Here is a 21,331-nt window from a genome sequence, read left to right as displayed (position 1 = left end):
ACAATAGTAAACCATGGAGGATTTGAGGGCTGCTCAGGTTCAGAGCGGCAAACTATGGAGGATATGGGGCTACGTGGGCTTGAAGCAACAAGCCATGACGGGGACAAGATGCATGCTTGATTTTTTTTTCTTCTTAACATCTCTATAGGATTTTTTTTGTTTGAATAGTTAAGAGTATTTCTTTGGACTACTTTGATTCTCTGAAAAATTGGTGTTGTATAGAACTTTGTGCTTCCGTGTAAGTCCTGGCTTGAGGCTGACTGCAGAAGAGGACAACTCCCAAACGCCAGGACAGTTGAGCTTCTTCATGTCCTTTAGCGATTCCATGACCATCTGCAGTAACAATCTATTGCATAAATGGTTCTCCAAGTGGTCTATGTAATTTTGCCTACGTCAAATGGGGATGATTTGCTTATAGTAAAGAGATAATAATCTATGAAAGCCCAGTTACCTGAATAAGACAGTAAATAATTCTAAGATGCTAATGTTGCAGTTGATAAAATTATGTGAATGCTGACTGATGTTGCAGTTGATAATCCTAAATAAGACACTACTGGCTCACTTTTCTTCTTTGTATTTTTTCTTGTTCATACATGTAGAAAATATTGTGGTGCTGATGATTGGTCTAAGTATCATGATTGGTTGATTTTTTGCATCTAAATAGGGGCATTTACGTTTCGAGTTGTGGGTAGTGGTGGTCTTGTCAATGAGTTGGCACACGAGGCCTCGGGACTCCCTCCTTGTCGATGAGCACTGATGTGATTGCAGCAAGCCATTGCCATTGCCACCACACAGACGCAGGGTTCCTCATTGTTTTTAATCTCACAGCCATGTTCCTCTTGTTATAATTTAGCTTTTGTTCATTTGCTATGTTTAGTACAAGCAGGACATTCTCCTTTTTAATCTCCCAATCAGTTAAGCTATGTCAACTGGCTAGATCCTTCTCAATTAACTAACCTCATTGGTCTGCACTCTTGTGTTTCATAATTTTCCCAATTGGACACTCTCCTATCTGAAATATTTTTCTTACCAATTTGGTGTTGGTTCATATGCAGGTTCAGAGAGTAGCGCCATGCATGATGACTACTGGTGATGTTTTTATTGCGGGACAGTGCTTTCGAGTTTCATGAGATATGGTCATTCTCAAAAGGTAGTTCTTTTCTTTGCCATATTTGTTCATGAAGAGTACGCTATGCCAACTATATATTATTATTTGACATGCCTCCTTTCTTTTCTGAAAATGAGTGTAATCCTTTTTCTGTATGGTTCAATTGATACCATCAAGCAGGTCCTACTTATTACCCCATGGTATGTGTAATGCCGATTGCCTCCTAGGCAGCTGTAAGTGTGCGGCCTTATTACCTCCAACGTCCAGCAACGACACGGTTTAGAGATAAACGGCAGTCCGTGATACGTAATATTTTCTCTGAGTGATGAATGTAGATTTTGATTTCCACTATGTTTATGTAGCACAAACTTTGCGGGACTTCAGGATGCCTCCACCACCATTGCCTTTCCTTTATGGTGCCATTGCTTGTAGGAATAAACTAAGGGAAGGGGAGCTTCCTGTTGCTGCTACTGAAGTGGCAAGGCGGACTAGGAGCAATGTCCTTGAGTACATACAGATTTTTGCACGAGTCTGAGCATGAGTCAATGGCGACCCCCAGCGGCGGACATGGTTAAAGTCAACCTTGATGGATCCTTTGTACTAGGTGATACACATGGCGGCTGGGAGGTGGTTGCTAGATCCTCAGACGGCATCATTGTTTGTGCCCGCACCGGTTGCTAGGAGAATGTCGAGGACGTGTTCACTGCTGAATCATGTGCCATGTCCCACACTGTCTCGCTTGCTGCTGATCTAGGGATGTCCTGGTGGTATTTGAGACGGATTCACAGCTTCTACAGCAAGCACTTGATCTTACCAATGTGGACTCAATGTCCTATGCAGTTGACATTGAGGATACAAAGTTCCAGCTGAAGCTGTGGTTCTTGAAACATCAGATATCTTTGTATCGTCGAAGTGCAGCACATGAATTAGCGAATATGGGTCGTTTGTATGCACTAGACCACTATGTGGAATGGGAGTCTGATGTACCAGCCCATGTGGCCGATTGTGTTATGGGTGATTTGCCCAAGTACCGTGAAGTTACAAAGTTTTGCTTTACTTCCAAAAAAAGCTTGTTGAAACGTGCCTATTGACCACCAAAAACCACTTTATTTTTTGTGTATGTTCGCCATTTTAGTCCAGTTGTTGATATGCTGCCAACAACTTTTCCGTCCCCTCTTTCTTACTACTTAGTTATTTCCTCAAGCAAGTTGATGGTTATTTCTACTACTGCTAATTTAGTTTTGGTTCTATCTGTGTGCATGGCATGCAGGCCTTCCCACGAGATGCAGTTCTGAAATTTGTCACAGTTCTATGGATCTATTATTCCGAGAACTGATGATATATGGTGAGTTGTTTGACACCATCATTTCTCCTTTCTAGCGCTCGAGTTGACAAATTTGATGTAATCAAATAGAGTCCCTGCATCTTAAGATGTCATCCATTTATGACATGTAATGTGTTGTTTTCCTTTTATGCGCCAGAATTCTTTCCTATATTCTGAGCATCGAAGCACTTTTAGATTGTATACTGGACATTGATGATTCTACCTACTTTAATATATGCTTTATGCTTCTGAAAGTGTCCACTATGTTTATTTGCTTCATGAATTTGACAGTTGTATTTGCTAAGAATAGTGTAATTTTTTGGGTCACAATTACCTTTAAATATCAGCTACGTTCTTATACCTATCAACGATCTAAGTAAAACATGAAAAACCTGGGTTTTCCTTTGTCTCTGCCAGTGTTATATACTTATTCGATACCTACTATCCTCTATACCTGTATTTTCCCCGTCCAATGTCGGTGCCTGGACTATGACCTCTGCCTTTTGACGGTTTCTTTTCCTTTGCTACTAGGTATTGTTCTTGTGTTCAAGATTTTTGTTTTTACAGTTGCCTTTTACATACCTACACATCAATCATTTGCCAAATTAAACCAAATGACACTCTCAAAACATATGCATGCTTTCGACACCCTGAAGAGATGTGTTTACTTTACCCACAAACTTCTATACACGAATTCACTGTTTAATGAATTTTAATGTGTGGTTGTGTGATGTATACTTCAGTAAATATTGCTTCTCCAATTTACAATATTATTATGGGGAAAATTTGACACATAAAACACAAGTTATGAATATTTTTAGCTCAATTGACAATTATTCGTCAAAACAGATCACATAATACTCCTTGCTCTGAATTATTTAGATTAAAGCCATACTCTGTGTAGACCTGCAGTTATTTCTAAAGTAAAAGAAAATAATTATTTACTGGTAGTAGGATCACGGTGGCAAATTACTGTGTCTCAGGTTTGAAAGCTAGGTAGAATAACGAGAAAGTTTGGATATGTCAATTTCTTGATTCTTATATATAATTTCCTAATGTATGATGGTGGAGTTGCATCTCTTTACTGTCATCGAGGAAAATGATGACCAAGCTCAGCAGTGCAATCTTTGTCTTTGGCACTAGGAAAGTTGCCTAAAAGATATATAATGCCGGTCCATGTATTTAGTTATTTGTGTCGCAGCGTGTGTGCTTCCATTTGCTTTCTCACATTAATGGGGTACATGTACATGTACTAAGAACCGTTCGACTATGTGTGACCATCAGGTGAACTAATATTTCTTGTCATCTGTTCATTTCGGCCTTATCGTCTCACTTTCGTTTGTTACATATTGTACAATATCATTGTTGTATCAATGCTACCCATCTACCCTATATGCATGTCGTAATTCGTAAACCTCGACAAAAGCAAAGAACATGCTTAAACAAAAAATTCAATGAACATAGGGTCCACTTGGCACTGAATGGTCATAGTTTGATGGTATGTTATAAATGCCTGAATTGGTAGGGCATGCGGTGCAAAAAAATAAAAATGATAATAACATATAGCAAACAGGACGGCATATTTTTAGGTAGTATAAAACATTCGTATTCTATCAGCTAATAGGTTTCGGCTTCGATTGACCACCATTTGTTAGGCTATTTTTCTAGCATCATCACTAGAAAAATGGCATCTTTGACAGTAGGACATCAAAAAAATAAGAAGTATGTTAAGTCTAATGGCTGATAAAGAAAATCGTTACTATGCAATTAAATTATGGGCTGACTCGGGTACTTGGACCAGAGGCATAACGGGATATTATTAAGCTCTTAAAGCCCGGCTTGATTAAGGTCCTTGCGCCATGGGCGCAACGGGTCATCTAGTAGAAAGAAATGATGATGAAACAATCTGAACAAATTACGACTGATGACCTATGTTCTAATCTATCAGTGAAATTTCGTAATTTCGTATTGCTAGTAAATTATGCCATGCTGTAGGGTTAAGCAACCATGATTTTGGCATCACACAAATAAAATATTTATGTAACTGTATTTTGAAAATGAACTCGACATACCAGTCCAAAAATGGCCCCTGATGCACCAACAGAAGGTGATTGACAATAGCAATAACTCATTAGTGAACCTGTTACAATTCCAAGAATGAAGAATCAATTATGAACCAGGAAGCAGACAACAATCATACCACTAAATGAATTAACGAAAACAGGTAACAAGGACAAACAAACACCTGCCAGCGCGGAAGTGAAATAAACAGCAAGAAATCTTTTAGGACCAGTAACGAGCTCCACAGTAGGGCCAATCGAATTCAAAGAAAAACAATTGAACTGCATTGCCACAATGATAGGAAGGGAAGTTAAGCAATGGTCATTTTGTGGAGTACAGTTCTAATTCTCGATAGAAACAGGATCACATACAGCAAGATGAGTAAGATTTCCATGAAGAATTGTTGATGTCGCCAAACGCCAAAATTCCCCTCTATCAATCAGGTTGTTGACCTTGCGTCGTAAATCATGGTTGCAGCCCCATCAGACAAAAAATAAACAGAATTTAGGTGAAATGGAAATTTCAACACGTACCAACCTTTGCTCCCCACATAAGAAGCTTTCCTTGCGATGCTATCTGAGCGATATAAGCCCTTTCGTTGAAGTAATAAAACTGTGTTAATCCACAAATGTTGACAGGACGCTAATACTATAAAACAGAAGGGAATTACGCAAGTTAAATTGAGCATGGACCTACAGGATGTTAACAGCAAGAAGGACATTAGTCCACAGCCTCTTCTTCGAGTTGATCCCACGAGGCCGTCTGGGCTGCAAATTTCCGCTACCGACGTATCTCCCACCTGACCTATTCCCACCGAAGAAAGCAGAACTGCAAACAAAAGATGCGGAGCATACATTTCCCAACGCCCCAAGAATGTGGTGTGTGTCAAGTGGCTGTGATCCTCCAAACCAAATGTCGCCTATTCTCGGCAAGACATCAAGAGACCGCACCTCCTGCGTATTGCACAGATTTCAGTTCAAAATAAGTTGCGCAGCGAGCCCTCAAATTCATAAAACCAATTTCTAACATGAAAAGTGTAAGGGTTCAAAGGTAGCACAGGTGATCATGATAACAACCAACATATCCCAACATGAAAAGTGAAAGGGTTCAAGGCAGCACAGGTGATCATGATAACGACCAACATATGTATAACTAGAGACTGAAGGATATCACAGTTTATTACTACAAATGATAGGTCATACTAACTCATAAGTAACGCTACAGTTCGACAATTCGCGTCACAATAGAAGAGTGAATTGAAGGCTAAGCAAGAGCGCCGGTACCGGCGAGCAGAGGAGGCCGGCGAGGCGACGGCGGAGGGAGCGGCCGAGGTGGACGCCGGCGATGGCCGTGACGACGTTGGGCTTCCAATCTCCGCCGTCGCCTCCACCGCCTCCGCCGCCGCGGCCAGAGGAGGAGCCGGGAGGGGGCGGGGGAGGCCACGGGAAGGAGGGGAGCAGCAGCCACGGCGCCATGGGATGGGAGCACCACAAGCCTGCGTCGTGGACCCCGTTGATGCCTCTCGATTGGAGAGCTTTCCTCTCGCTTTGCTCTTTTTTTTTTCTTTGAGTAATAACTCCTCTCGCTTTGCTTGGAGATGCGGCATCGGACCGTGCTACGGTGGGCCATATGGGCTTCTTTTGCCTAGAGGCAACATCATGGGCCTTTTCCGATGTCATAAGTACCTCTGCGGCCCGCACGCTCTTCAAAAGTTGTAGACTAAAAAAAATCCCTAAAAAAAGAACCCCAATATGATGTCAGATTTTTTAACTGTATATAAAACTCTGATGTCTGATCGAACGCATGGCAATTACTCGCTGTAGCGGCAATTTTTTTAACAAATTTCTTATACTACATAACAATTATCACATTAGAACATGGTAAATCTTACACAACAACATGACAAATTTATCTGTTTTTATATGACAAATCTGGGGTATGCTAGCACGTCAAATTTTTACTCCCTCCGTTCACCTTTTATAAGACCTTTTAGACATTTAAGACAACACCTAAAATAGTTCAATTTCAGCTGTCCTAAACGACTTACAAAAATGAACAGAGGGAGTAACATTTACTATTAAAAAGAACGCTCTGCAAAAGACATATAACTATCAAGGTGTTCTTTTTCTTTCAAAGTATTACCCTACCCATTCCAAAATACTCCGTAAATCCTTTAGAAGTCAAACTTATGCATCATCTCGTAGTGTTAGTAATTTATCTAGAGCTGGACGTCGATCAAGAGCGTTGAACACATCGTTCCATTGGACATGCATTCATAACCTGGAGGATATGAAATCTTCTACATTTTACAGGCCCAGTATATGAGCGGATTTCGAGCAAAAATGAGTTAGCGTATCACTATAAATCAACTATGTGTCACTTTGAGTTAGGATGCCACAACTTATTATGAATACATTAAGTAAACTGATTTTGAATCTCATACCATGTGTGTGCCATTGTAATACAATGCTACCTAGGTACAATCCTGGACTAAGAGTTTGAGTTCCGAAAATAATATGCCTCTTTAAATAAAGCATGCATGCAACATTCTCTATCCTTGGTTATAATGTGTGTTTCAGGTTCGTGTGGTTCTGTACATCCTAACCATGCAGAGATATGCTTTTATCTTGATGAGACATTTCGAGTCAAAAAAAACCGTGGAAGGAATTAAAGTAATAGAATGTTTATATTGGTTCGGTTGTGTCGCTGTTAGATTTTTCATGGTGAATAGTTTCAAAATGTCCTCATAATTGTTCACTTGCACATCTATACAACGATTAACGGTCAAAATTGCACATTGGAGAACGTGCAGCATCTACAATATCATGTGTTGTAGAACAAACATAGTACTTTGTATGCACCTGCAAACTATTTATGCCTTTTTTTCTACCAAAGCATGACAACCTTTGTCAAAACTACTCCCTCCGTTCCTAAATAGTATAAGTCTTTTTAGACATTTCAAATGAAATACTACATACGGATGTATGTAGACATATTTTAGAGTGTAGATTTATTCATTTTTTTCCGTATGTAGTCACTTGTTGGAATCTCTAGAAAGACTTATACTCTTTCGTATGTAGTCATTTTTTTCCGATCTAGGGAGTATTTGGGAACGGAGGAAGTAGTTAATTGGCAGGCACTACCCATACAATGTTTTGCATTTAATTTGCATACGACAAACAATCGAAGTCATCCATCAAACCGGTTTATGTGGAATCGCAGCCATCCAGCCATCCCCAGCCCCAGGTAAGCATGGTGGTTGGACCCAAAAAATGGTACACACAGTGATTTCCCAAAGAGAGAGGACACACGTTCGTTTTGCAGGCTGAGGCAACAGCCGTGCGTTCGATGTTCGATCGGCCACCGGCCGGCCATAAATTTGTAAAGGGAACAAAAGCGAGCGAGACATAGACAAATCGAAGCCAAAAGGGATCAAGACGAGAAAGCGAGAAAAGAAATTTCTCTCCTCAGACCAAAACGTCTGCGACAAACGAACTACCCGCGCAAACAAATTGGCGGTAAATATTCTTCTAGCTGGGCGCGCAGTCGCGCACCGCGCAGCAGCATGGTGGTACATACAGAGATAGCAGTACTAGTACGAAGCTACTACTACCTCCGATAAACTAATATAAGAGCGTTTAGATTTTAGTATTCTAAACGATTTTATATTAGTTCACGGAGGGAATGCGTACCACGGGAAAAGATGGGGAAATCGAAAAGGAGAATGGAACAGCTCGACCGATGCATCCACCGTCAGTTGGCGATTCCCGTTTTCTCGTGGTGGGACAAACGCAGGTGACAATGGATGGAATCCCCGACTTTTGCACTGACGGTCCAACAAAGTTGCATTGCACTTGCACAGTGGTGCTGTGGAGGTGATCTGGGTGCGTGCAAGGCAGTACTACAGAACCAACAGATCGGGGATCATGCCCGTGTCCTCCTCGCTCGCTCCATGAGACGGAGGGAAGGTGATCTGGAAAGCGCAGGCAGGCGTGAGGGAATCGCACGAGCTCGCCTTGTCAATTCATGTCACTCCACGGGCCGGTGCTGCTCGTGGAAAATAAACAGCGATCACATCACAGTGAGACCAGATCCCTGCATCTTCAAACCTGCACTGCTAAAGAATAAATGTCTCTTCCCGCAAAAAAAGAAAAGAATAAATGTCTCTACATCAGCACGTTCGATCATTCAAAAGTGCAGTGCAGCCGCATGGTTGGAATCGAATCAAATCTCAAATCCGCGCGAGGCAAAACCGGTCTCGTGAGCCTTGGCCCTTGACGGCGGCGTGGTCACCGGTCTACTCGCCCCGACACACAGCCTACGCTAAGGCCACCGCACGGCAGCGGAGGGTCACTTTTCTTTCTTTTTTACCCCACGAAAGACCGTGCCACCGCTGCGACGATTCCATGCGCCTCCCTCCCTTTTTCCCCGAAAACTTCACCCGCGGCGGCTACCGTGGCCGAATTCTTCGCTCCCTTTTGGGCAAATTTTCTTTTCTTTACCCCGATGACACGAGAGAGCTTTGGCTTTGATCAGATGATGATTTCGTCTGGGGAAACGCTGCTCACCTACTCGCAATAATTCGTTGGTTCGGACCCGTCCCGGCCGAGCTTATCTGAACGGAAACGCAGTGCCCCAGTTGATCTGGTCCCGCTGGATGGCCCTGTACGCATGCTTACGTCTATCCCATCAAATCCGCCAGGCTGCTAGTAGATTGGATTGGATTGGGGAGGTTTCGTCTGCGGAGCGTGGCTTGACTTGTTCGTCCATTGCTGGGTTTCTTCTACACCAACACCAATCAACCTCTCTAATTTTTTTTCACTCTTCCGGTCCTACGACTGGCTAGGCAGTGAATTACTCCGATCTTGTTCAGAAAAACAATGATTGAGCAAGCAGCCATCGCATGTTGCTTGGGCGACGTAGAGCACGTATGGCCACGATGAGCCACACGCGCTGGATCAGGCCCGGAAAGCTCCGTGCACCGAGGTTTTGATAGCCCAACGTACTGCACGTACGTACTTGTCGCCTGGCAGTGACAAAGACGGCGCTCCCGGCCATCGAGCGGCCAGCGGCGTGGCTGCATGCTGCATGGTCCATGCCATGCCGTGCCGTGCCCCCTCCACGACGCCAAAATTTCTTAAACGACAAGACAAGCACGAACGAACGAGATTGGAACGGCACGTTCCATTGCACTTGGGTGCTTCTCTTCAGACCCGGACCAATAAGACCAAGATAACAACGGAATTAATTACTGATGTTGTTATTTTCTGGGCAATGTCAGATGAAGTTCTTATTGTGTGGTGGTTTGCTCCCAGGATGGGCCATGGAAGCAGGCCGGAGTTACTACATGCGTCGCGATCATGGCAAGCGAAAGGCGGCCCATTGAGCTACCTTTTGGGCGTTGGATGCTACGTCGACGAACGGCGAGCTGACGGATGCAGTTCAAAATTACATCGAACCTACTGTACCTCTCAAGTCGTGCGCCAGTCTGCAGCTTTGGCAGGAGCTGCTGGAGCTCCGGGCGGGCGATCGACTATCTCTGTAGGAGTAGAAGGGCAGAATGGACAAATTTAACCTCAAAGCGAAAGTATTTCACAAACTAAACTGTTTTTGAAAATATTTTACACCGCTCACCCTTTTGTGCAGCTCCCAACAGTAAGGCGCTGCACTCTACTGTGCAACTCATTACAGCTAGGTGCTGCACAATGTAGTGCAGCTCCTTACAGCTAGGCGCTGCACAGTGTGGCGTCTGTGTGTTAGGCGCTGCACATTAGGGGTCAGCTGAGTGAAATACTTTCAAACATAGTTTAGTTTGTGAAATAGTTTCGCCCCGAGGTTAAATTTATGTCTTTCGCCGAGTAGCAGCATCTCAGAATATTCAGCAGTCAATTCGCCGAAGGAAAAAAGAATCTGAAAGCACACGCGCTGCAGTTTCCACCGTAGCTGCCCGCGCAGTCGCACCCAGAGGATAGATAGATAGACGGCTAGTGGCACTGCAGCATCCACGTTTCTTTCTGTTTCGTACTCGGTACTTTTGGTCTTTGGGAGGGAGGAACAAGATGCATCTCTCTCTCTCAGAGTATCCTTGGCATTGCCAGAGCAACGGCATGTGCGGGATGGGCGGGCGCCACCGGTAGCTGGTAGATGCATATGGTCCATGGAGCAAAGAAGGAAAAAGGCCATGTGATTTTTGCGCGAGCGTGTAAAAAGACCACGCTGCCTTTTTCCGCCCCCCTCTCCCTCTCGGTGGGCGACCGGGTGAGTGAGTGAGTGGAGGTCGAGAGATTCACTCAGGTGTATGATCTGGACCATAGAAGGGTGCACTTGATCGGCCCATGGCCGGCTTCTATCCAATGTTGCGAGCTCCATTGGACTGGCCGGAGCCATTTCTACTTTGCGAGAATGAAGAAAACCTTGCATGCCATTTCTGGGTCAGGCCGCTAGGTAGAGCTGCTTTCTCTTTGTCTCACGCCCTGATTGCGAATCCATACATGGCAAAGGCCTCTTGGAGGAGCAATAATTGCCCGCCACTACGTGCATGCGATCGACCTCTCAGCGAGGAAATTCGCAGCTACTACGTGCAGCCTGCCTCCAAAGCGCCCCCGTCTACTAGTAGTAGCGTAGCAGTGCTTGGAGGAGAATAGCGTCACCCATGCCAGCTGTGTCAACCAGGAAGGAATACAGTAGAGTACTGCTATAGTAGTGGCAGTCACCTACTCCTACGTAGTAGTACTAGAGACGCGCCAAAGTCTACTGTAGGTAGGAGCAGGCGTAGGCGCGTCCCCTACAACAGTGAGCATGCACGCGGGCACGCCCCCAAAGCCAAAGCAGACTAGTCGTCCGTCCGTCCGCCCATGGATCCGCAGCGAGCGACGTGCCGCCCGTCCGCCCCGCCCCCACCACCCACCCACCAGCCCGCCGCACCCAACCAACCAACCAGCCAATTACCGTGACTGGCTGGCTGACCGGCACCGCCACGCCACACGACGCCGTCCATGACATGAATGAACCGCAAAACAAGTCGTACTGCGCGCCCCGGGACCCAGTCGCGCCGTGCCCCCGCTGGCGTCGTGCGCTTCGCCCGCCTCGGAGAAGGTGGACTGGCGCCGTGTAGGTGTATGTAGGTGTACGGGTCGCCCGCGCGCGCGTCCCTCGCTCGCCAGCGTAACGTGGGAATCATCGGCGGAACGGGCAGGCCGGCAGGGTCAAGGCGTAGTACAGCGTCCGTACCGTAGATTGGCTAGGGTTGTTGAGGTTGAATTGGACCTGGGGCACGCGCCTTTGGAGGGAGGGCGTTTTGGCTTGGCTACCAAGGCGTTGTGTTGTTCGGGCGCGAACGCGCGAGTGAGGGCACGGGCGCCGTCGATGACCTCGAGGGCAAGGTTTTGGCTCACGACGTCAGCGCAAAGGTCATCCACCCACTACTTAAAACATCTCAATAGTCTACGGCTATTTGACTATGGCGATCAAATCACCCGCTGTCGATGCTTGGGACCGAGTTCACTGCATATACTAGTTGCAAGTTGCAACGAGTGTAACTAGACAAATTAGGAAAGAGCGCATCTGTGCATTTCGAGGAACCCTGGATCTTCACGGACGGTTTATGTAATATTTCCAGGAAGGTCTCATCAGGTACTGGCTCTCTTCAAGTGCCCATTCATGCAAGGTTGTCTGCTGCGATGTTGTCGCTTCTCTTGACATGGTGCAGCCCAATATCGTCGAATTTGCCCTCGAGTTCTTGGGCAGCTGCATAGTAGGCCGACATCTTGGACTCTTTTGTGTCGAATGTCTTCATGACTTGTTGTACGACGAGATCAGGGTCGCCTCGACAGATGAGGTGTTGAATGCCCATGGAGGCCGCGATGCAAAGCCCATGGAGGACGGCCTCGTACCCGGCAGCGTTGTTGGAGTCCCAGAAGTGGAGCTGTAGAACATAGTTCATTTTGTTACCTCCTAGGGGCACAAGGACTACTCCGGCCCCTAGTCTTTGTACTATCGCCGATCCATCGAAATATATTGTCCAGTATTCAAGGTTGTTGTTCTTGGGGACGTGCTAGGCCTCGGTCCATTCAGCCAAGAAGTCGGCGACCGCTTGTGACCTGACTGTCGAGCGTGGTTCATAGGAGACGAATGGTAGAAGCTCGATTACCCATTTAGCCGCGCGGCCTGTTGCATCCTTGTTTTTTATGACGCCGGAGAGTGGTGCATGAGTGACCATTGTGATTGGGTTTGCCCGAAAGTAGTGTCATAGCTTCCTAGCGGCCATGAACACTCTGTATGTTATCTTCTGACAATGCGAGTACCTTGTTTTCCACGATGTTGGTACCTCACTGGCGTAGTAGATCGGGTGTTGCACACACTGGGTCTTGCTGGTCTCCTCCCTTTCCACCGCGATCACCACGCTTACCACTTGGGTGGTCACCGATATGTATAGCAGCATTGGTTCAGATTGTGCCGGGAGGCGAGTAGTGTGTTTGATTGTAGTAGCCTTTTGAGATCTGCGAAGGCTTCTTTGGCCTCGTCACTCCAATAGAACTCACCTCCTTTTTTCAGTAGCCTGTATAGTGGAAGTGTTTCCCCCCAGCCTGCAGATAAATCGGTTCAGGGATGCCACACACCCGTCGAGCCTCTGCATGTTTTGAACTATCTCTGGTGGCTTCAAGTTGATTATTTCTTGGATCTTCTCCAGGTTTGCTTCAATTCCCCATTAGAACACTATGAATCCCAGAATTTGTCCTGCGGGGACCCCAAATATTCATTTTTTGGAGTTTAGCTTCATGCTGAAGCCGCGAAGGTTGTTGAAGGTTTGCTGGAGGTCTGCGAGGAGGCTGGAGCCCTGACACGATTTGACCATGATGTCGTCGATGTAGACCTCCATGTTTATCCTAATTTGCGTGTTGAAACACTTATGCATCATCTGTTGGTATGTTGCCCCGATGTTCTTGAGTCCGAAGGGCATTGCGATGTAATAGAATAGCCCGTAAGGCATGATGAAGGAGGTCGTCTCTTGATCTGACTTCTTCATTCGTACATGATGGTATCCGGAGTATGCATCGAGGAAACACAAATGTTTGCAGCCCGTGGTGGAGTCAATGATTTGATCGATTCTTGGAAGTGGGAACGGGTCCTTGGGGCAGACTTTGTTGAGGTCGGTGTAGTCCACGCCCATACAGCACAACATGTTCTTCTTGCGCATCATGACTGGGTTAGCTAGCCAATTTGGATATGCGACCTCTCTAATTAACCCGACAACCAAGAGCCCGGCTATTTCTTCTTCGATAGGCATTCGCTTCTCTGTGGCGAAACGATGTAAGTCCTTTTTCACTGTTCGTGCGTCCTTGCAGACGTTCAGACAGTGCTCGACCTTTTAGGTTGGTATTCTCGGCATTTCGGCGGGTTTCCACGCGAAAACTATTGGAAATATGACCTAGAGGCAATAATAAATTGGTTATTATTATATTTCCTTGTTCATGATAATCGTTTATTATCCATGCTAGAATTGTATTGATAGGAAACTCAAATACATGTGTGGATACATAGACAACACCATGTCCCTAGTAAGCCTCTAGTTGACTAGCTCGTTGATCAATAGATGGTTACGGTTTCCTGACCATGGACATTGGATGTCGTTGATAACGGGATCACATCATTAGGAGAATGATGTGATGGACAAGACCCAATCCTAAGCCTAGCACAAGATCGTGTAGTTCATTTGCTAAGAGCTTTTCTAATGTCAAGTATCATTTCCTTAGACCATGAGATTGTGCAACTCCCGGATACCGTAGGAATGCTTTGGGTGTACCAAACGTCACAACGTAACTGGGTGGCTATAAAGGTGCACTACAGGTATCTCCGAAAGTGTCTGTTGGGTTGGCACGAATCGAGACTGGGATTTGTCACTCCGTGTAAACGGAGAGGTATCTCTGGGCCCACTCGGTAGGACATCATCATAATGTGCACAATGTGACCAAGGAGTTGATCATGGGATGATGTGTTACGGAACAAGTAAAGAGACTTGCCGGTAACGAGATTGAACAAGGTATCGGGATACCGACGATCGAATCTCGGGCAAGTAACATACCGATAGACAAAGGGAATTGTATACGGGATTGATTGAATCCTCGACATCGTGGTTCATCCGATGAGATCATCAAGGAGCATGTGGGAGACAATATGGGTATCCAGATCCCGCTATTGGTTATTGGCCGGAGAGGTGTCTCGGTCATGTCTACATGTCTCCCGAACCCGTAGGGTCTACACACTTAAGGTTCGGTGACGCTAGGGTTATAGAGATATTAGTATGCGGTAACATGAAAGTTGTTCGGAGTCCCGGATGAGATCTCGGACGTCACGAGGAGTTCCGGAATGGTCCGGAGGTAAAGATTTATATATGGGAAGTCTTATTTTGGTCGCCGGAAAAGTTTCGCGCATTATCGGTATTGTACCGGGAGTGCCGAAAGGGGTCCGGGGGTCCACCAAGGGGGCCCACCTGCCTCGGGGGGCCACATGGGCTGTAGGGGTGTGCGCCTTGGCCTATATGGGCCAAGGGCACCAGCCCCAAGAGGCCCATGCGCCAAGAGATAAGGGAAAGGGAGAGTCCTAAAGGGGGAAGGCACCTCCGAGGTGCCTTGGGGAGGATGGACTCCTCCCTGGCCGCACCCTTCCTTGGAGGAAGGGCCAAGGCTGCGCCCCCCCTCTCCCTTGGCCCTATATATAGTGGGGGGAGGGAGGGCAGCAACATCTAAGCCCTGGCACCTCCCTCTCCCTCTCGTGACACATCTTCCTCCTCCCGCAGCGCTTGGCGAAGCCCTGTTGGAATCCCGCTACTTCCACCACCACGCTGTCGTGCTGCTGGATCTCCATCAACCTCTCCTCCCCCCTTGCTGGATCAAGAAGGAGGAGACGTCGCTGCTCCGTACGTGTGTTGAACGCGGAGGTGCCGTCCGTTCAGCGCTAGGATCATCGGTGATTTGGATCACGACGAGTACGACTCCATCAACCTCGTTCTCTTGAACGCTTCCGCTCGCGATCTACAAGGGTATGTAGATGCACTCCTTCCCTCTCGTTGCTAGATTACTCCATAGATTGATCTTGGTGATGCGTAGAAAATTTTGAATTTCTGCTACGTTCCCCAACAGTGGCATCATGAGCTAGGTCTATGCGTAGTTTCTATGCACGAGTAGAACATAAAGTAGTTGTGGGCGTCGATTTTGTCAATTTACTTGCCGTTACTAGTCTTATCTTGATTCGGCGGCATCGTGGGATGAAGCGGCCCGGACCGACCTTACACGTACACTTACGTGAGACAGGTTCCACCGACTGACATGCACTAGTTGCATAAGGTGGCTAGCGGGTGTCTGTCTCTCCCACTTTAGTCGGATCGGATTCGATGAAAAGGGTCCTTATGAAGGGTAAATAGAAATTGGCATATCACGTTGTGTCTTTTGCGTAGGTAAGAAACGTTCTTGCTAGAATCCCATAGCAGCCACGTAAAACATGCAACAACAATTAGAGGACGTCTAACTTGTTTTTGCAGGGTTTGCTATGTGTGATATGGCCAAAAGGATGTGATGAATGATATATGTGATGTATGAGATTGATCATGTTCTTGTAATAGGAATCACGACTTGCATGTCGATGAGTATGACAACCGGCAGGAGCCATAGGAGTTGTCTTAATTTATTGTATGACCTGCGTGTCAATGAAAACGCCATGTAATTACTTTACTTTATTGCTAACCGTTAGCCATAGTAGTAGAAGTAATAGTTGGCGAGACAACTTCATGAAGACACAATGATGGAGATCATGATGATGGAGATCATGGTGTCATGCCGGTGACGAAGGTGATCATGCCGCGCCTCGAAGATGGAGATCTAAGGCGCAAGAAGATATTGGCCATATCACGTCACTTTATGATTTGCATGTGATGTTTGTCATGTTTACATCTTATTTGCTTAGAACGACTGTAGCATAAATAAGATGATCCCTCACTAAAATTTCAAGAGACGTGTTCACCCTAACTGTGCACCGTTGCGAAGGTTCGTTGTTTCGAAGCACCACGTGATGATCGGGTGTGATAGATTCTAATGTTCGAATACAACGGGTGTTGACGAGCCTAGCATGTACAGACATGGCCTCGGAACACATGCGAAACACTTAGGTTGACTTGACGAGCCTAGCATGTACAGACATGGCCTCGGAACACAAGAGATCGAAAGGTCGAACATGAGTCGTATAGTAGATGCGATCAACATGGAGATGTTCACCGATGATGACTAGTCCGTCTCACGTGATGATCGGACACGGCCTAGTTTGACTCGGATCATGTATCACTTAGATGACTAGAGGGATGTCTATCTGAGTGGGAGTTCATTAATCAGATGAACTTCATTATCATGAACATAGTCAAAAGGTCTTTGCAAATTATGTCATAGCTTACGCTTTAGTTCTATTGTTTAAGATATGTTCCTAGAGAAAATTTAGTTGAAAGTTGATAGTAGCAATTATGCGGACTGGGTCCGTGAACTGAGGATTGTCCTCATTGCTGCACAGAAGGCTTATGTCCTTAATGCACCGCTCGGTGTGCTGAACCTCGAGCGTCGTCTGTAGATGTTATGAAACATCTGACATACACGTTTTGATGACTACGTGATAGTTCAGTGTGTGATGCTAACGGTTTAAAATTGTGGCACCAAAGACGGTTTTGAAACGTCGCGGAACATATGAGATGTTCCAAAGACTGAAGTTGGGATTTCAGACTAATGCCCACGTCAAGAGGTATGAGACCTCTGACAAGTTTCTTAAGCCTGCAAACAAAGGGAGAAAAGCTCAACCGTTGAGCATGTGCTCAGATTGTCTGAGTACTACAATCACTTGAATCGAGTGGGAGTTAATCTTCCAGATAAGATAGTGATGGTTCTCCATAATCACTGCCACCAAGCTATTAGAGCTTCGTGATGAACTATAACATATCAGGGATAGAGATGATGATCCTTGAGCAACTCGCGATGTTTGACACCGTGAAAGTAGGAATCAAGAAGGAGCATCAATTGTTGATGGTTAGTAAAACCACTAGTTTCTAGAAGGGCAAGGGCAAAAGGGATACTTCATGAAACAGCAAATCATTTGCTGCTCTAGTGAAGAATCCCAAGGTTAAACCCAAACCCGAGACTAAGTGCTTCTGTAATGAGGGGAACGGTCACTGAAGCAGAACTACCCTAGATACTTGGTAGATGAGAAGGCAGGCAAGGTCGACAGAAGTATATTGGATATACATTATATGAATGTGTACTTTACTAGTACTCCTAGCAGCACCAGGGTATTAGATGCCGGTTCGGTTGCTAAGTGTTAGTAACTCGAAATAAAAGTTGCGGAATAAACGGAGACTAGCTAAAGGTGAGATGAGATATGTGTTGGAAGTGTTTCCAAGGTTGATGTGATCAAGCATCGCATGCTCCCTCTACCATCGAGATTTGGTGTTTGCGTTGAGCATGATTGGATTATGTTTATCGCAATACGACTATTCATTTAAGGAGAATAATGGTTACTCTGTTTATTTGAATAATACCTTCAATGGTCTTGCACCTAAAATGAATCTCGATCGCAGTGATACACATGTTCGTGCCAAAAGATACAAAATAGTAATGATAGTACCACATACTTGTGGCACTGCCATTTGAGTCATAATGGTATAGAACGCATGAAGAAGCTCCATGTAGATGGATCTTTGGACTCACTCGTTTTTTGAAAAGATTGAGACATGCGAACCATGTCTATTGGTATGAAGAAACTCCATGCAGATGGATCGTTTGGACTCACTTGATTTTGAATCACTTGAGACATGCAAATCATACCACATGGGCAAGATGACTGAAAGGCCTCATTTTCAGTAAGATGGAACAAGAGAGCAACTTGTTGGAAGTAATACATTTGATGTGTGCAGTCCAATGAGTGCTGAGGCACGCAGTGGATATCGATATGTTCTTACTTCACAGATGATTTGAGTAGATGCTGAGAATATTTACTTGATGAAACACAAGTCTGAATTATTGAAAGGTTCAAGTAATTTCAGAGTGAAGTTGAAGATCGTCGTGACAAGAGGATAAAATGTCTATGATATGATCATAGAGATATCTGAGTTACGAGTTTGGCACACAATTAAGACATTGTGGAAAGTGTTTCACAATTAATACTGCCTGGAACACCACAGTGTGATGGTGTGTCCGAACATCATAACTGCACCCTATTGGATATGGTGCATACCATGATGTCTCTTATCGAATTACCACTATCGTTTATGGGTTAGGCATTAGAGACAACCGCATTCACTTTAAATAGGGCACCACGCAATTCCGTTGAGACGACACCGTTTAGAGAAACCTAAGTTGTCGTTTCTTAAAAGTTTGGGGCTGCGATGCTTATGTGAAAAAGTTTCAAGCTGATAAGCTCGAACCCAAAGCGGATAAGTGCATCTTCATAGAATACCCAAAACAGTTGGGTATACCTCCTATTTCAGATCTGGAAGCAAAAGTAATTGCTTCTAGAAACGAGTCCTTTCTCGAGGAAAAGTTTCTCTCGAAAGAATTGAGTGGGAGGATGGTGGAGACTTGATGAGGTTATTGAACCATAACTTCAACTAGTGTGTAGCAGGGCACAGGAAGTTGTTCCTGTGGCACCTACAACAATTGAAGTGGAAGCTTATGATAGTGATCATGAAACTTCGGATCAAGTCACTACCAAACCTCGTAGGACGACGAGGATGCGTACTACTTCAGAGTAGTACGTGATCCTGTCTTGGAAGTCATGTTGCTAGACAACAATGAACCTACGAGCTATGGAGAAGCGATGGTGGGCCCGGATTCCGACGAATGGCTCGAGGCCATGAAATCCGAGAGAGGATCCATGTATAAAAGCAAAGTGTAGACTTTGGAAGAAATACTTGATGGTCGTAAGGCTATTGGGTGCAGATGGATTTTAAAAGGAAGACGTACGTGGACGGTAATGTTACCGTCTATGAAGCTCGACTTGTGGCAAAGAGTATTTTCACAAGTTCAAGGAGTTGACTACTATGAGTTTTTCTCATCCGTAGCGATGCTTAAGTCCGTCGGAATCATGTTAGCATTAGCTGCATTTATGAAATCTGGCAGATGGATGTCAAAACAAGTTTCCTTACCAGTTTTCGTAAGGAAAGGTTGTATGTGATACAATCAGAAAGGTTTTGTCGATCCTAAGGATGCTAAAAGGTATGCTAGCTCCAGCGATCCTTCCATGGACTAGAGCAAGCATCTCGGAGTCAGAATATACACTTTGATGGAGTGATCAAAGTTTTTGGGTTTATACAAAGTTTGTTAGAAGCTTGTATTTACAATAAAGTGAGTGGGAGCGCTACAACATTTCTGATAAGTATATGTGAATGACATATTGTTGATCCGAAATGATGTAAATTTTTGGAAAGCATAAAGGGTTGTTTGAAAGGAGTTTTTCAAAGGAAGACCTGGATAAAGCTGCTTACATATTGGGCATCAAGATCTATAGAGATAGATCAAGACGCCTGATGATACTTTCAAAGAACGCACACCTTGACATGATTTTGAAAGAGTTCAAAATAGATCAGCAAAGAAGGAGTTCTTGGCTGTGTTACAAGGTGTGAGTATTGAGTAAGACTCAAGACCTTACCACAGCAGAAGAGAGAGAAAGGACGAAGGTCGTCCCCTATGCTTTAGACGTTGGCTCTACAGTATGCTATGCTGTGTACCGCACATGAAGTGTGCCTTGCCATGAGTTGGTCAAGGGGTACAATAGTGATCCGGGAATGGATCACATGACAGCGGTCGAACTTATCCTTAGTATCTAGTGGACTAAGGAATTTTCTCGATTATGGAGGTGAAAAGGAGTTCGTCGTAAAGGGTTACGTCGATGCGAACTTTGACACTAATCCGGATGACTCTGAGTAGTAAACCGGATTCGTATAGTAGAGCAGTTATTTGAAATGGCTCCAAGTAGCGCGTGGTAGCATCCACAAGATGACATAGATATTCGTAAAGCACACATGGATCTGAAAGGTTCAGACCCGTTGACTAATAACCTCTCTCACAAGCATAACATGATCAAACCAGAACTCATTGAGTGTTAATCACATAGTGATGTGAACTAGATTGTTGACTCTAGTAAACTCTTTGGATGTTGGTCACATGGTGATGTGACCTGTGAGTGTTAATCACATGGTGATGTGAACTAGATTATTGACTCTAGTGCAAGTGGGAGACTATTGGAAATATGCCTAGAGGCAATAATAAATTGGTTATTATTATATTTCCTTGTTCATGATAATCGTTTATTATCCATGCTAGAATTGTATTGATAGGAAACTCAAATACATGTGTGGATACATAGACAACACCATGTCCCTAGTAAGCCTCTAGTTGACTAGCTCGTTGATCAATAGATGGTTACGGTTTCCTGACCATGGACATTGGATGTCGTTGATAACGGGATCACATCATTAGGAGAATGATGTGATGGACAAGACCCAATCCTAAGCCTAGCACAAGATCGTGTAGTTCGTTTGCTAAGAGCTTTTCTAATGTCAAGTATCATTTCCTTAGACCATGAGATTGTGCAACTCCCGGATACCGTAGGAATGCTTTGGGTGTACCAAACGTCACAACGTAACTGGGTGGCTATAAAGGTGCACTACAGGTATCTCCGAAAGTGTCTGTTGGGTTGGCACGAATCGAGACTGGGATTTGTCACTCCGTGTAAACGGAGAGGTATCTCTGGGCCCACTCGGTAGGACATCATCATAATGTGCACAATGTGACCAAGGAGTTGATCACGGG

The 21,331-nt window shown here is 45.0% G+C and overlaps 1 protein-coding gene across 1 annotated transcript in view; it reads right to left on the bottom strand.

Annotated features, from left to right (window-relative positions):
* The window catches only part of LOC123121719 (RHOMBOID-like protein 10, chloroplastic), an 8,155-nt gene extending 2,087 nt beyond the window's left edge, over positions 1–6,068 (bottom strand). Inside the window, exons 1-6 of the mRNA XM_044541741.1 lie at positions 5,777–6,068; positions 5,190–5,446; positions 5,031–5,085; positions 4,865–4,945; positions 4,678–4,774; positions 4,505–4,572 (exon numbers count right to left, since the gene is read on the bottom strand). Coding sequence (XP_044397676.1) covers positions 4,505–4,572; positions 4,678–4,774; positions 4,865–4,945; positions 5,031–5,085; positions 5,190–5,446; positions 5,777–5,968 — 750 coding nt within the window. The 5' untranslated portion in view covers positions 5,969–6,068. The remainder of the gene's footprint in view (positions 1–4,504; positions 4,573–4,677; positions 4,775–4,864; positions 4,946–5,030; positions 5,086–5,189; positions 5,447–5,776) is intronic.
* Between the last annotated feature and the right edge of the window lie 15,263 nt (positions 6,069–21,331).

This window comes from Triticum aestivum, chromosome 5D, assembly GCF_018294505.1.
Source record: "Triticum aestivum cultivar Chinese Spring chromosome 5D, IWGSC CS RefSeq v2.1, whole genome shotgun sequence".
Classification (NCBI taxonomy): Eukaryota; Viridiplantae; Streptophyta; class Magnoliopsida; order Poales; family Poaceae; genus Triticum; species Triticum aestivum.
Note: the sequence above shows the minus strand (reverse complement) of the source record. Positions and strands in the feature narration are given on the sequence as shown.